Genomic DNA, 15,126 nt, shown 5'->3' with positions numbered 1-15,126 from the left:
AATATCTTGCAGCATCCTAAATGAACAAGTTCAGATGAACAGAGGGAGTTTTGGAGGGTGCAGGGATGAAGCTAATCAGACCTGCAAATGACTCTCCTTTCTGGTGTGAGTCACACCGAGTGTATGAGCCTATTAATGCTCCCAGCACGCTCCTCTTCCCAGCTTTGTTTCCAAGAGCTTTCACTGGGGTTTGGCTGCAAAGACACACTCCACAACTGCTGAGGGAGAGGCACAGCTCAGCTCAACATGACAACTTGCACAGGGGGTCTGACCCGCTGGAGATCACTTTTCCATCACTCTGCTCACACTCTGACATGCAATAAATCTCCAGGTCTCAGCTGGACCTCAGCCCAGTCGTGGCATCTGGTGCAGCACCAGCCTCTCCACCCCCCCCAACTGTGACCAACAGCTTGGTTCCAGTTGAGTCTCCAACAAGGGCAGCAGCACAAATATGGGCTCAAGAATGTTGGGAGACTCCAACATTCTCAGTACACGAGCCAAAAGTACCTGGGCTGGGAACTGTGCAGCTCTGAGGGGTTGGCTGCACTGCCAGGGGTGTCAGTGATGTTCAGGAGGGCTCTGGCACTGGTGTGACCATCTGTTCCCAGTTACACACCTGGGGGGAGCCCTCCCTGCAGTGAGGGGCTAAAACACTGCTCAGGTGGTCCAAGGCACCTTTGGTCTCTCAGATCCAGGTTATCAGGGAGGAGAGTCAGCCCTGATGGAAAGCCCTCAGTGGCAACTGCAAGACCCCAAAGGGCAACTTGAGGCACATGGCTGGGTCCTTCCTGCCCAGCCCTGAGTGGAGCAGAGCCCAGCAGCAGTCCTGTCCCTGAAGCACCACGTGCTGTGTCCTCAGAGAAGCACAAATTAACTCCCCATCCCCAGGCCTGGGCACCTCCTCCTGACCCAACCCTGCTCTGTGAGAGGAGTTCTGGGGACAGCTGATTGTCCCCTGGCTGTGCAGATGTCACACCAGCCATGAACCCTGCTGGGTTTAGGGCACTTGTGGTGCTCTGACACTGCATCAGCTCTGCTGGAACCTCAGTGCTGGAGCTTGTGCCGAGCTCCCCAGGGACACAGCAGTGCCTCCCTCGCTCCTGTCGCTGTCACAACAGCAAGATAAAGCTGGGACTATCTTTGTGAGCTGCCAGCAGTCACAGGCAGGAGCCTCAGGGGGTGACAGCACCGAGGAGGCAGCTGGAGGGTTTGGATGCTCTGTGGAGGCTGAGCAGGACACACTGAGCAAACCCCAAACGACCCCAGTCCTGTGAGCAGAGAGGGAGCCAGGCCCTGAGAGCTCCCAGAGCTTGTCAAGAATGGCAGCACCACCCGCCTGCTCCTCCTGCTGGTGGCTCTACTGGTGTTACTGGGACCACACCAAGCACAGCCCCACAGCCCAGCACCCCCAGGGTTCACACTCGGGTTTGATTTTCATGCATTAGTTGTTGCTGGGCTGGAAGAGGCAGGGGTAGGTTTGGGTAGTGCCCAGTGCCTGCCCCTCACTGCTGGAGTGGTGGGAATAACTCACGTTAGGAAGGGGAGCAGGAGACTGAACAGGAAAGAGAAGCCCAAGGAGAAGTGTTGTGGTTCCATGTTTTTCCCAAAACAGAGGAAAAAATTTTATAACAAAAGTTATGACCCATAACGATGATTTTGCTGGAAACTAACGTTCTGAATGCCTGGCAGTTGCACCCACATGATAGGAAAGAAATGCCTGCTGCAACATAGAACATTACAGTTAATATTTAACCTCATTATTTGCAGCGTGCAGGGGCTGCAGCCAAGCACATCCCCCCTCCCACAGCCCCCCAGGCCTGCAAGGAGCCCAGCTGTCACGCCTGAAGGACAAACAGGAGCAGTTTTAACTCTGCTCCTTGTAGGAAAGAGCGAAATGTTCCTTGCAGCCCCGGAGCAAGGTTGGAATGGGATTGCTGACCCTCTCCGTGACCAGCCCTGCAGAGCCGACAGCGTTTGTTCAGGAGCTGCTCCGAGGAGGCAATTGCTGAGCACAGCCTGGCAAATCCATTTCTCCAGCCTAATTAGGCTCAGTCCAGGGCACAGAGCCAGCAGCCCGAGGAGAAGAGGATGTTAAGGAGCACCAGCCCCTGGGGACCCCCCAACCCTTCCCCTGCCTGTCCCAGCCCTGGGGCTGCTCTGCCCCCCCAGCCCCCTGTGCTCCCAGGGACAGGCCCAAGGTAACCCGCCCTGGCTCCTAATTGGATTTGCTCACGCTAATTATGGTCATTTTTGCCTCAATTAAGCCATTTGTTTCCAGTGCAGCTCCCTCACCACAGGTCTAGCACAGGCTGCTCCGTGGACCCCGAGTGTCAGGGTCACCTTCACTCACCCCTCAGGCTCCCCCAGGACCATTCTTGTCTCATCGTCCTCTGATCACTGCATTACCCCTTCATTTTCCTCCCTGTCCTCATTCCCCCTCCCTCCCATCCTCCTCTCACAGCACCTGGCTCGCTCTTTGCTGGCCCTTACAAGGAGGTGGCACTGTCCCTGGTGTCACCCACAAAGCCACCGAGGCCAAATGAAGGTGCAAACCTCAGCTCTGGGAGCCACATCCCACATGCTTCCCACCATCCCAACTCCTCTGGGCTGCAGGAGGGGCAGGGGAACATGGCCTGAAGTTTTCCAGGGGATACTCAAGGGTGGAGGGAGGGAATCTGCTCCTCAACCTGGCACTGAGGGGAAGGAGGAGGGAGACCACACAAAAGCTGGGCTTGGGTGGTGCACAGGGCACCAGAGGCTCAGGTGGGCACACCTCACATCCCTCTGGGGCCTTTGCCCAGAACAGAGGATGCCAAGGAGGACTCAGTGTGCCTCCATGCAGCTGGAGTTCAATCCCTGCTCCTCACATCATCCAGCCCCAAACTGAGCTGGGCTGCAGCCACCCCGTGTCCTGGGACATGGCCTGTGCTTCAGCTCCTCACACCAGAGGGAAAAACAGGCAAAAAAGCCACAGAGCAGGACAGGGAAAAACAGGGACACTGAAGAGATGCTCAAAGGTGCAGATTCTCACCTTTCAGCAGGACAGACTCTCCATCTTCCCCTGCCCAGACACAGAGAGGGGCCAAGTCCCCCAAAAGCATCATGTCCTTTGTGCCACACAGATCCCACCCCAGCAGACTGGCTGCACTGCCCCAAACTGCCTTTTGGCCCCAGACCTGCCCTTCTGGGATGCACAAGCCTCATCCTGGCAAACTGAAGCCCATGGACACACAGGATTTTGGGCAGCTCACCCGGCCCTGCAGAGCCCCTGGTGACACCCACGAGGCCACCACCAACACAGGCACCTCCCAGGGATCAGCCACCTCTCCAGCCTGAGCCTTCACACCCTGGCACCCATCACCCTCCTCCTCACTGCCACCACAAACACACACCACACCTGCTTACCCAGGCAGGATCCACGGGGTGACCTTGGCATCAAACAGCTCTTCAGCTACTTCTGACTCCACCGAGCCATTTACTCCCTCCATGCTCATCTGGGGAGGTCTCTTCCTCCTAAATCAGGGCTTAAGATCTGGGAAGCTTTGGGCAAAACCCTCATGGCAGGCAGGTGTGCACAGAATTAATTTGCAGAGAGGCAGATTTAATGCTGGTTTCTTCCTCACTATATTTAAGCAGAGTCACTCTGCAGCCTGACACCCAGACAAGGAACAAAGCCTGCTCTTCATCTCCACATCCAGTGCTCCTAAAGCTCAGGAGCAAGAGGAAAAGGCAGCACAGATTTCAAGGATGCCATTAAAGATATTTTATTAATTTCTGCTTTGAAAGCGCTGGCTGCAGAGAACAGGAGAATTATTGAACGCAAACAAGGAACAACTGAATTAATGCAGAGCCCAATTTAATATCCACGAGTTGCAATATCAGCTCCTTTATCAATCTGAAAAATAAAAAGTCTTGCTATTATTGAGCAGTAATGAAACCAGAGCTGTTGAGGCTGCAGATGATCCCAGGTAAGAGACATACCTGCATTTAAAGAGACACTGCCATGGCAAGGAGGGGGAGCAGCTTTATGGCTACTTGAGCTTCATGGCTCAGGACTGTTGATGGTGCACAAATAACTGCTCAAACCTGGGAGCAGACCAGCTCTGCCCAGTCCCAGAGAAACCCCCCTGAAGCAGAGATGTGAGGAGCCAGTGCCAGCTCCGTGGCCAGCTCTGGAGGGGTAAAGCCAACTTTGGAGTGCCAGGGAGGAGCCCAAGGGCTGCAGCTCCAGGAGATGTGTCCTGACCCAGCTACTCTTTTAAAGCACCAGAATTCCTTCCTTTCAGCAGTTCACTGCTGGCAACTGAACCCTTTGAGCCATCACTGTAACCCAGCAGGAAAAGCTGCACAGAGCACAACCTGCCCCAGAGCTGCTTTTGATGGGAGAAACAATCCTTAATTGAAGAGACATCAGCATCCCTGATCCCAGCAGGGCCTGAGGGGCCAGGACACCTCCATCCTCCTTACCTGACTCACCACCTGCCTTCACACTCCCTGGGCTTTTTGGATTTGTAGCTCCCACTCTTTTCTTCAGCCCATATGAACAAAACCTTGGGACATCTCAATACCTCCCTTCCTGCAGCACTGGAGAGAGTTTGTGCTTCCCTGGAGGCTCTGCCTGTGGCACAGGGCGAGCACAGCCATCCCCACAGACACTCCCGAGCTGGCAGCTCCTCCCTGCCAGGCTCAGAGCAGAGCTGGCCTGGCCCACCCAGGTTCAACCCACCCCAGAGCTCAGCCTGTCCAGCTGCAGGATGCCACAGGTGATTTCAGCATTGAGTGTTGTTAGTCCAAGCTGATCCACCCACAGAGCAGCTCCAGGCACACCCCGAGCTGTTCCCATCTGCAATCTCCATGTGGAGGAGTTACTGCTCTTTGCAGCCTCAGGTGCTGTGACTTGGGCCAGGCAGTGACCAGCTGAGTTGCTCCAGAGCTCTAGGGTTGCATTCAGGCCCTTTCTGTTCCTAATTTGCCTTTCCAGACCCCAAATCCCTGTTTCTTCAACTCCTGTGCTGAACCAGGGTCTTCTGTAGGATCCACGTGGAACGAGAAGGCTCCATGCAGAGCTCTCAGGTTTAAGGCAGACGAGGTAGACCTGTTGCCACTGTATTTCTGGGAATGCTCTGCATGTGGAGGGAAGTTCCTTTGAGGTACCAGCCAGTCCAGGGCTATCAGGGACCAGTTAGTGTGTCCAAGCTCAGGTACTGCCATATGGAAACCCAGCTCCCTTCCCTCCATCCCTCCCTCCCTCCCCTTCCCATCACACATTCCAGCATTCCCAGAGTCATCACCCTCCCATGTCCACGTCACCTGGTGCAGCTCCAGGTACTGACAGCCAACCACATTCCAATTCACAGGGAGAAATAGGGCAATTTTATTATAAACTTCAAAAAACAACATAGCATTTAACTGGACATCTTACTCAGGGACACAGTGGCCCCAGGGAGTCAGGAACTCTGCAGCCCCAGAAGGTCCAGGTCCATGGGTCAGGCTTCCTGGTTTTCCTAGAAAACACCGGAGATGTTCCCCCTAAAACTGGCTGCCATCACTGACACTGGGGCTGCTGAGTTCAAATCAACCCACCCTGCACCTCTCCTCACCCTCCACTTCCCTGTGAGCCAGGCAGAGCACCAGTTTCCTGGGAATTAGGGGGGTATCCACTGGTTCTTTAGGAACAGTTGGGACTAGAGTAGTGAGTGACCCCAAAGGAAGTTGTTAGTGGTGAAGACTCTCCCATAAATCCCATTTTAAAGTGCAGGATACCTGGGACAGAGTCAGAAAGGGCTCATGGCAACCTGCAGGATCAGAGGTGCCACCACAAAATGCTGCAGTGGCACTTGGCACATCTGTCACCCGGGGTGACAATGCCCCCCCACTGTGCACACCCAACACCATCTCAACCCCACAGGGGGGACTGAGGTTGTCTCTTTGCACAGGGAGAAAGCCTGGAGCCCCCACAACCCTTCCCTACCTCCCCTGGCAGCAGAGGGGCTGTGTCAAAAGGGCTCAGAGCCTGGGGACATCCCCCAGGCCGAAACACCTCCACACTTGTGACACCTCCCCACCAAGAGGGTGGGATCGTGTCTCAGGAGTCCTTACCTGGGACAAACTGCTGCTGTCATCACTCTGTATCAGCCTCCTGCCCACTGCTCACATCAGCCTGGGGCTTCTGGGCATCACCATCACCACTGCCCACGTCTGCAGCACCTTCCCCACTGCTGGACCCAGCTGGATCCTCCAGCCCTGGCAGCACCACCAGTTCCTGAGGGTTGTGTGTCCTCTGCTCACAGAGGAGGGACATGGTCAGGCTGTGAGGGGTCCAGGATGTTTAGAGTAGTCTGAGTAACCCCTGAAACTTTTACAGCCAAGGGAACAAGGAGGGAAGCACAACCTTCCAGGTCAGTATTTCCCAGTGTCCCCAGGAATGGGTCTGCAGCCAGCAGGGAGCAGGAACACTCACCTGGGGATCCAAGGACTCCTTCAGCATCACTGTGATCCCATCCTGCTCTTCCAGCTTCAGCTCTGCCTCAGTGTCATTGTGGGACCTGTACTCCTCACTGTCTGACTCCTCATCCGAGGGCTGGGATGGGGGGGGAAGAGGCTGAGAGACAAGGGAGGTGTGAGGAAGGACACCCCAATCCTGGGAGCCACAGCCAACGGGGGACAGAGACACTGCTTTGCAGGGACATCAACCAGAGGGAAACTTCAGTGCTGTGGGACAAGGGGGGCACCCACACCTTTCAGACACTGATGGAGTGATGTCCAAGTGCTCACAGGATGTGCTCACCTGGGAGGGACCCAGCAGGGTCAGAGTCCAGCTCCTCACTGGACACCCCCCACAAAGTGGGGACAGTGAAGGAAACCTCTTCCCTCCCTGCACAGGCTCCTCTGCAGGGACACTCCCAGGCTACAGGAGCTCTCAGAGCCCAAACCGTCACCTCCCAGTTGCTGAGCCCTGAGGAACAATCCTGCCCAGCAGCCACATCTTACCTCATATGTGAGGTCTTCAGAGTCATCTTCCGGCAAGTCCCTCTCCAGCACCACAAACCAGGACTCCTGCTCCTCCAGAGCCACATCATCCCTCTTCCTCTTGCTGGCTTTGCTGGAAGGGTTGATTGGAGCCTCCAGGATCTCTGCAGGGATTCACAGGAGGCACCATCACCACCTCAGGACAGACACACAGCCCTGTGTCCCAGCCCTCCGCGGGAATCCCAAACCCTGCCACGCCGTGTTTGTCGGCTGCAAAGCCTTCAGGTGTTGCAGGAGCTCTCACCCCTGGGCTGGTTGCCCTGGCCCCAGTCTGCTGGCAGGGAGCCCAGGATGCTCTGGATCCTGGTGGGCACCACGGAGAGGAGAAGGCACACGAGTCTCCCCTGGCGCTTCCTGGCCAGTCGGCCGGGCCTGGGGGGAGACCGGGTGGGGCAGAGTTGGCTGATCATGGTCTCCACAGGGATCACAAATCCAATCCAGACCCATGCTTTCTGAAGCATCTTCAGCTGCAAAGACAGGTACATTAGGTATCTGGAAGTTCTCACATGTGCTAAAGACCTCAGTGAAAGCCCTTAAACCCTGCTCTGCTCCCAGCTGAGATGGGACCAACTTCAGCCAGCTAAAACAGGACCTGTTGGATTGGACTTGGTTCACAAAATCCTCCCATCTCTCCTGGCCCAGGCAGGCAGAGAAATGTGAATGTTGCAACCACCACGAGCAACAGGGAACAAGGCAAGGCCAAAGCAGGCAGAGGGAAACTCCAGGATGGGGAGGAAAGCAGAAGACAAGCTCACGCTGAGTACAGGGCAGAGAATCATCAGAAAATCATGGAATGGTTTGGGTTTTAAGGGACCTTAAATCTCATCCCACCCTCTGCCATGGGCAGGGACACCTTCCACTAGCCCAGGGTGCTCCAAGTCCCATCCAACCTGGCCTTGGGCACTTCCAGGGATGGGGCAGCCACAGCTTCTCTGGGCAACCTGTGCCAGGGCCTCCCCACCCTCACAGGGAAGAATTCTTCTTAACATCTAATGACGTGGAAAGACAGAAAGAAGAAAATACCTGGCAGAAAAACTCAAGAAACTGCCAAGTCTTGAGGTTTTCCCACCCCAGTCCCTGGCCTCAGGCTCCTCCAGCAGCAGGAACATCACTTACCAGGTACTTGACAAAGCTCAGCTGAAGGATTTGGCCCAGGAACCTGCTGAAGAAGGAGTGGGGATCATTGCTGGTGAGGGGTCTCACCTAGACAGAGAGAGAGACAAGTCAGATCCTGCACAGCAGCTCTGAGAGAGCCCCCAGCAGAAACAGCCCCTGGGGCACCTGGAGGACCTTTACCTGCTCTGGGTTTGAGCCCAGCTTTAGCTGCTGCTGCTCCATGAAGCCCAGACTGAAGAGAAACCTGACCTAGCCCAGGATGGGGCCCTCAAGCTACTTATAGCCCCTGGCTCATGTGCTCCTCATTACACTGACGAGCTGCTAATTGGGGGGCAGCCCAGTGCCCTCCCATGGGGGTCTCCTGCTCTCAGCCCTGGGCCTGGGCCAGGGGCAGCCTTACTCTCAATTAGGGATTCATTTCCCCTCAGTTTGGGGTCTCTGTTTTTCCTGGGAGTCAGAGCTCACCAAGACTGATCTGGGACATGTCCCTGTGCTGATGCAAAAAGCTGAAGGTGATGAGATGCCAAAAACCTGCCCTGCTGAGCCCCCCAGGGATGGGAGAAGCTGGACCCCAGGTGTGAGGGGGGCCCCCTCTGCATCCCTCCTGGTCTGTGCCCACACAGAGATGGAGCTGCTTTTCCTCACTGCGTCATTTTCAGAGCAGGATCCAACCTAAAGCAGCCCTTGTCCCCCGGCTAGTGGAGGAGCTTCCTTAGCCAAGGGGGGGGTGACAGGGAATCATAGGATAGAATCATAGCCTACTCTGCAGCTCTGCCCCTGCTGCATAGAGAGAAAAACAAAGCTGAGGCTCCTCTGGGAGAGCAGCTTCATCCTCCCACCTGGAGGATGCACAACCCCTGCTCTCCTGGTTCAGCCCTGGGGGCTGCCCAGGACTGTCCCCCCCCCCCCACATTCCCACCCCCAGTGGGACGGGAGCTGCGGGAAACAATCCAGCACGGCCCTGGCACCGGCAGAGGTGGGCGGAGGGACTCGGGGGGAAGGCGGGGGGGTGCAGTGGCTGAAAGTGCTGCTTTCTCTGGGTAATTGCGTGGGAGATTTTCCCGACGGGAGCTTTGCTAGACAGAGCTCGAGTGTTTGTCTCCTGCTCCGAGCTGCCCCTTCCCGCTCGGCTCCACCTGATGCCCACGGGCGGTGACTCATCCTGCGCCGGGCACCGCTCGCTGTGCCCCCTCCCTCCCTCCCTGGCTCACCCCGGCACCCGGCTCTCCCCCTCGCCGCTCCCTCTCTCCTGCCTCACGGGTGACACTCAGCCCCGCTTGAGAGCAGGAGGGCAGGCGATGATGTTGGGGACAAGCGTGTCCTCACCTGTCCCCCCCCATCTGTCTGCCGGGCGGGTGACAAAGGGCTGCTGGCCCGGAGGGGGCAGGTGCAGGGCCCTGGCAGCGCTGTCACCACGTCACTGCCCGCGGAGCAATCAGGGCTGGCAGCAGGGCATAAATAGCCAGCGCTGCCCGGGGAGCCCCGCGGTGCCACCATGTCCCTCTGGGAGGGGACGCTCCAGGGCAAGAGCTCCAGCGGCATCTTCTTCCACGTGGTGACCCCCGACCGCATCCCGCAGTTCACCATCCCCTCCCTGGACGTCCACGGGAAGCACAGGGGCTCAGGGAAGGGGATGGGGCAGCTGGAGGGGACGGCGTGGAGGAGCAGCTCGGACCCAGCGGGGCGGGAGGAGCTGCCGGGCTCCGACTCCTCCGGCCCCAACTCCTCCTGCTCTGACCCCCCTGCCCAGCCGAGCCCAGACCCCACTGCCTGGGCAGCTCTGTCCCTGCCCCACCTCCCCAAGGTCACCACCCCCTACGGCTTTGTCACCCTGGGGCAGAGCCCGCAGGTCACCAGGGAGGAGGCGTTTTTTCACTCGGGCTCGGGCCACCCTCGAGGTCCTGCTGCCGAGACACGTCCCGGCTGGCAGGAGGAGCCAGGATGCTGCAGACACCCCGGGATGGCTGCTGCCGAGGGAGATTCCCAGAGGGATGGAGGCCAGAGGGGCCACAAGCAGCCGAGTCCTCGTGCCACCGCTCTCAAGGATGGCAGAGCCAGCCCAGCCTTCGGGACCTCAGCAGGGCTTCCCCTGCCCGGGAGATGTGCCAGCCCCATCAGAGACATCCAAAGAACAGACGTTCTGGAGAGCAAAGAGGCAGAGAAGAGGGAGAAGAGGCTCCTGGGGGTGTTTTACCAGAGGAGCAGCTCCAGCCTGGAGCTCCCCGCTGTGACAGGCAGGAAAAACTTGTTCCAGAGGATCCTCAGGAGGCGCCTTGTCCAGCCCCGGCAGCTCAAGCCCGTGGATTTCACTCTCCACTGATCTTGCAAAGAGAAACAGAGGTTCCCCAAAGACCTGGGGAAGAGAGACTTCTGTAAGTGCCTCAGCCTGCAGGGCAGCCAGGCTGGGACAGGAGGGTGAGGGTGTCACTTCACCTGGAGGGGAAGCCTTGAAGTGACATTGCCCTTGGCTGGGGAGGGACATCCGAGGGGCAGGAGGGGCAGCAGTGCTGAGGAGCAGAGGGGCTGCGGGTTTGTGACTGTTCAGAGCCTGAATAAAAGCGAGAACATTTCACCCAACCTATGCTCCTCTCCTTTTTCTTGCCTGTGCCACCACCTGGGTACCAGCAGGGTGTTTTAGTGCACCTCCTGTTGTACCCCCAGTCTCAGCCGCTCCTCCTGCTCTTTATCTCCAGATGAGAGCAGGTTCTTGGTGGGCTGGAACTGCTGAAATGCAAAGCAGGAGACCATCTGAGCCCCAAAAAACTGCAGCAGGCTGGGGGAGAGGAGTGATCACATCCACTTTATGGCTGGTTTCCAGCTCTGTGGCCATGGGGTGCGATGTTTACACGTGTCAGGACCCCTCTCCCAGCCTGTCCATGGCAGGAGGGGCCAGGCAGGAGACACAGCAGCTGTCCTGAAACAGTTACTCCTCCCCATTCCTCAGGGTGCAGTTGCCAACCGCTCCCAACCAGCTGCGATAAAGCAGCACATTATTGACTGTTCCCTCATAAACTGCTTTTTGCTTTTATGGAGAAGCAGAACCTGCAATGCCAGGATGGAAGTGTTCACGGTCAGCAGTGTTTTGGGGCTAATGAAGCAGAGCCTCCTGGGTCAGCAGAGCTGGGCTGCTGCCACCTTCACTTCCAGGGCTCTTCATTCTCCCTGAGGATCCCTGAGAGGTGGCACTGGAGGGCTGGTCCCAGTCCTGGAGTGCAGCCAGCTGGGGGGAGCTGGGAGTCAGCCGAGGTCCTGCAATCAGGATTTGCATCTGGGCCATTAACCAGGGAGTTTATTAACTTGGTTTGATTCCACCCCTGCTGGGCTGCGTGACCTGAGCCACATCCTGCTCTAACACAGTGACTTGGTTTCCCCTCCTTTTCACAGAATCCCAGAATATGCTGAGCTGGAAGGGACCCACAAGGATCATCCAGTCCAACCCTCAGCCCTGCACAGGCCCATCCCCAAGAGTCACCCCCTGTGCCCCAGAGGATCATCCAAACCCTCCTGGAGCTCTGGCAGCCTTGGGGCTGTGCCCACTGCCCTGGGGAGCCTGGGCAGTGCCCAGCCACCCTCTGGGGAAGAACCTTTTGCTGAGATCCATCCCAACCCCCCTGGCACAGCTCCAACTCTTCCCTGGGTGCTGTCCCTGGTCCCCCCAGAGCAGAGCTCAGTCCCTGCCCCTCCTCTGCCCCTGCCCAGGCAGCTGGAACTGCACTGAGGTCTCCCCTCAGTCTCCTCTTGTCCAGCTGAACACACCAAGTGCCCTCAGTGTCCTCATACGGCTTCCCCAGTTAATTCAACTCTGAGCCCTTTGTTGGAACTGCCACTTCCAAGGGAGCTTTGCCCAGTGTGTCTGAGCAGCACCAGCAACAGGGAGGAGCAAGAAGGGCCCTGGAGTCCCTGCCCTCCTGCAGATGAGCTGCATGGAAGCACCAGTGCCCAGAGGAACCCAGTGCTGGTGTGAAAGGGGGGTGGCAGCTTGTCACGGCAGCATTCTCCAGACATACATGTGCCCTCCTGCACGGCTGTGAGTGGCTCCAGCACAGGGGAAGGTGGCAGCCAGGGCTGCTGGAAGGGGAGCGGGGCTCAGTTCTGGGACAGGAAATCTGCTCCATGGTTATTCTGAGGAGCTCTGGCACTCTGGAGTGAGTCAGGCACCGAGGCTCTGGAAATTTAAATTGATCTGCAGCTCCTGAGGGCATCATCTCTGCTCTGCACTCAGGGCTGAGAGGGCAGATTGAGTTACCAGGGATTAATAAACGAGGGGTTATCAGTTACTCATGCTGTGATATTTGAACATGTGCGTGCTCTGAGCTGACAGGCAAATGGGAATTAAGCCACGCTCCTGTAAACCTCTCTCCTTTCTCCTTTGATGCTTAAGCTGCTACACAGCAGTGGCTCTGTCTAACTGACTCAGCATCTCCCAAGGAAAGCACTGGGACAACCCCCTGTGGCATCTGAACCTGCTGTATTCACCAGTTAAACCTGGAGACTGGGAGCTGGGACTCCTGGGGTTTATTTATTCCCTGTTTGGTGACCTCCCTGAGGTCCCGGGAACCTTCTTGTGCCCCTTAAACCCAGGAAGAAACCCACTGTGCTCCACAGGTGGATTGCAGGGCTTCATTCATCCTCATTCACGGGACACCTCCGGTGCCCTTGGCAGAGTTTCCCAAGGGAAGAAGGATTATATGTTATTACAACCTGCCAGGGTGCAAAACTCATTTCCTCTGGATGTGCCAGAGTGGGGATAATCAGCCTGGGGAGAATCCCAAATGAAAGGTTTGTTTAGAACGGTGGCAGTGGGGATTGTTCTGTGGCAGACGTGGAGCTGGGCTGAGTGAGGAGGGAAACATCAATTCCCTGCACACAGCAAAGGTGTTTTGCTGTGGAACTGCCTCTACCATATTTCTGCTGCTGCCATGTTCCAGCTGAAGGCATCTCCCCAGCCTGTGAAGTGAGAAGGACAATAGCTCCCAGTGGAGCAACGTGCCTGTGAGATTTACAGGATGCCCTTTCCCTGGAAACCAGCAGTGAGGACGTTACAACGGGAGGCATCAGCGAGGTGACAAGACAAATAGTCATTACCAGCCACTGATTGTTCTGCCTGGGCCTGGTACATTTTCTAAATGTTGTTTTGGTCTGAGTCAGAGTTTCATTCCAGCCTCCTGCAGGTACAGGAAAGCTCAGGGCTAATTATTCCCCCCTAATCCCACGTACGGTTTTAGCAGCACTAACCACGCTCGGCTGCAAGTGGGTGGAATCAGGAGAGGAACCAATTCCAATCCCAGTCTCCTGAGCACGGGGGGACAGGTCTGGGACAGGTCTCTAAATCCTCTGCACCTCCTCAGCTCCCTGCAGCAGGTCCTGCAGCTGGAGAACCAGGCATTGCTGCCACTTCAGCCTTGTCCCCAGCGTGGACTCTGTGAGACTGAGACCCCTTTTCCTCCACACTGACCCTTCTGGAATGTTCTGACACCAGTTTATTTGAAACAAAACCAGTCAGACTGGGTAGATACCAAGAGCATTTCCCAAGGCCTCATCTCTGCAAATGATATCAGGAAAAATAAACAACTCTTCCCTTTGATCTCAGTGCTTCCAGCATATCTCTGATGGTGTTATCTTCCCTGTTTTCCGGCATTTCCACTGAAATGTATGGAAATTAGGATATATCCCTTCCCTTTCAAACAAGCTGAGCCAGGTTACTGAGATCACCAGTCACATCCCCCTCACAGGGATGACAACTTCTTGCTGTCAACAACCTCGGGTGCCACAACTGTCACCTACTGCAGGTGGCCCTTGGGCATGGGGAGGTGTCACTCTCACAGACCCATCAGCTCCAAGAAGCAGCAAGGAAATCACACAGAGAAATCCCATTTCCATGTGATTTTCATGCGAAGGAGCACCTGGACTTCCTGGGATCAATACGGAGCCGCTGCCTTTGCCAAGGATTTTACAGTCACTGTCCACGCCTGAGGGTGAGATAAAGCCCTTCATGTGCTCATCAGCTGCACAGCTCCTCTCCCAGCTAACTGCTGCTGGAAAGGTCAAGCTCTGGCTATGAGACACTGCTGCAGCCAGGAGTCCCGGCTCGGTTAGCACAGGGAGCCGGGATGTTCTTCCCCCGACTCCGCTGGAACTGGGGGAGCAGTTTCCCATCTGGTTTCCCTGCCCAGATGGAGCCTGTTTCTCCTGCCCTCCACCCTGCTGAGCCCTCCTGACCCCCCTGCTCTGCCCTCCAGCAGTGTGGGTGCTGTCCCCACCCTGCTCCACGCCGCGGGCGCCTGGCAGCTCTGCAGCTCCACAGCTGCCTGGATGCTCCGAGGATAACAACTCATCCAGTGGGATAGATCCCACCTCCTCAGCTGGCAGGTGTTTGTGGCCAGGTAGCAACTGCTCTCTGATTTAGCTGTTGCTCTCATTTGCTCCATGAATGGGTTTGTTTGCTTGTTTCTGACTCCTGTGCTTGCTCTCCGCACGTGGCGCCAGGAAAAGCTCAGCATTCCTGCTGGGCACAGCCCTGGGAGCCTGTGGAAGGCTCAGGGCAGCAGCTGCTCCCTGCTCAGCTGTGCTCACACACAGAAACCACTTTCCAGGCAGCCTGGCTCGGCAGCAGGACCTCTGTCCCCAGCCACGCTGTGCAGAGACCCAGCTGGGAGTGCAGCCAGGGCCAGCTCTTCCCTCAGATGCTCCCAGAGAGCTGCTGTGATGAGATTGAGCCTCTTCTGAGGAGGAAAAACACCACCTGTGCTCCCCTCCTTGGGGTTTATTTAAACCTCAGTGTGATCATCTGTTGCTCTTCACAGAATCCCAGACTGGTTTGGGTTGGAGGGATCTTAAAGCCCATCCAGTGCCACCCCCTGCCATGGGCAGGGACACCTTCCACTAGCCCAGGGTGCTCCAAGCCCCATCCAGCCTGGCCTTGGACACTTCCAGGGATGGGGCAGCCACAGCTTCTCTGGGCAACCTGTGCCAGGGCCTCCC

General features: G+C 56.8%; 1 protein-coding gene across 1 annotated transcript; it reads right to left on the bottom strand.

Moving 5' to 3' along the window:
- Window positions 1-5,350: 5,350 nt before the first annotated feature.
- Window positions 5,351-9,171, bottom strand: LOC135403454 (uncharacterized). Its single transcript, XM_064637518.1, has 7 exons — window positions 8,326-9,171; window positions 8,146-8,232; window positions 7,274-7,496; window positions 6,991-7,133; window positions 6,461-6,580; window positions 6,100-6,280; window positions 5,351-5,504 (listed from the first exon to the last, which is right to left on the bottom strand). Exons 1-6 carry the CDS (start codon window positions 8,365-8,367, stop codon window positions 6,122-6,124), a joined length of 774 nt encoding a protein of 257 aa, XP_064493588.1. The 5' UTR covers window positions 8,368-9,171; the 3' UTR covers window positions 5,351-5,504; window positions 6,100-6,121.
- Between the last annotated feature and the right edge of the window lie 5,955 nt (window positions 9,172-15,126).

Source organism: Pseudopipra pipra, chromosome 27, assembly GCF_036250125.1.
Source record: "Pseudopipra pipra isolate bDixPip1 chromosome 27, bDixPip1.hap1, whole genome shotgun sequence".
Taxonomy (NCBI): domain Eukaryota; kingdom Metazoa; phylum Chordata; class Aves; order Passeriformes; family Pipridae; genus Pseudopipra; species Pseudopipra pipra.
This window is presented reverse-complemented; position numbering and strand designations above follow the sequence as displayed.

Bases quoted from the DNA above. Each gene is read 5' to 3' on its own strand.
- LOC135403454 (XM_064637518.1), bottom strand. From the start codon at position 8,367: ATGGAGCAGCAGCAGCTAAAGCTGGGCTCAAACCCAGAGCAG. The intron at 8,233-8,325 runs GTAAAGGTCCTC...CTCTCTGTCTAG, and splicing joins TGGGCTCAAACCCAGAGCAG to GTGAGACCCCTCACCAGCAA. The intron at 7,134-7,273 runs GTGAGAGCTCCT...GAATCCCTGCAG, and splicing joins CCAGGGCAACCAGCCCAGGG to AGATCCTGGAGGCTCCAATC.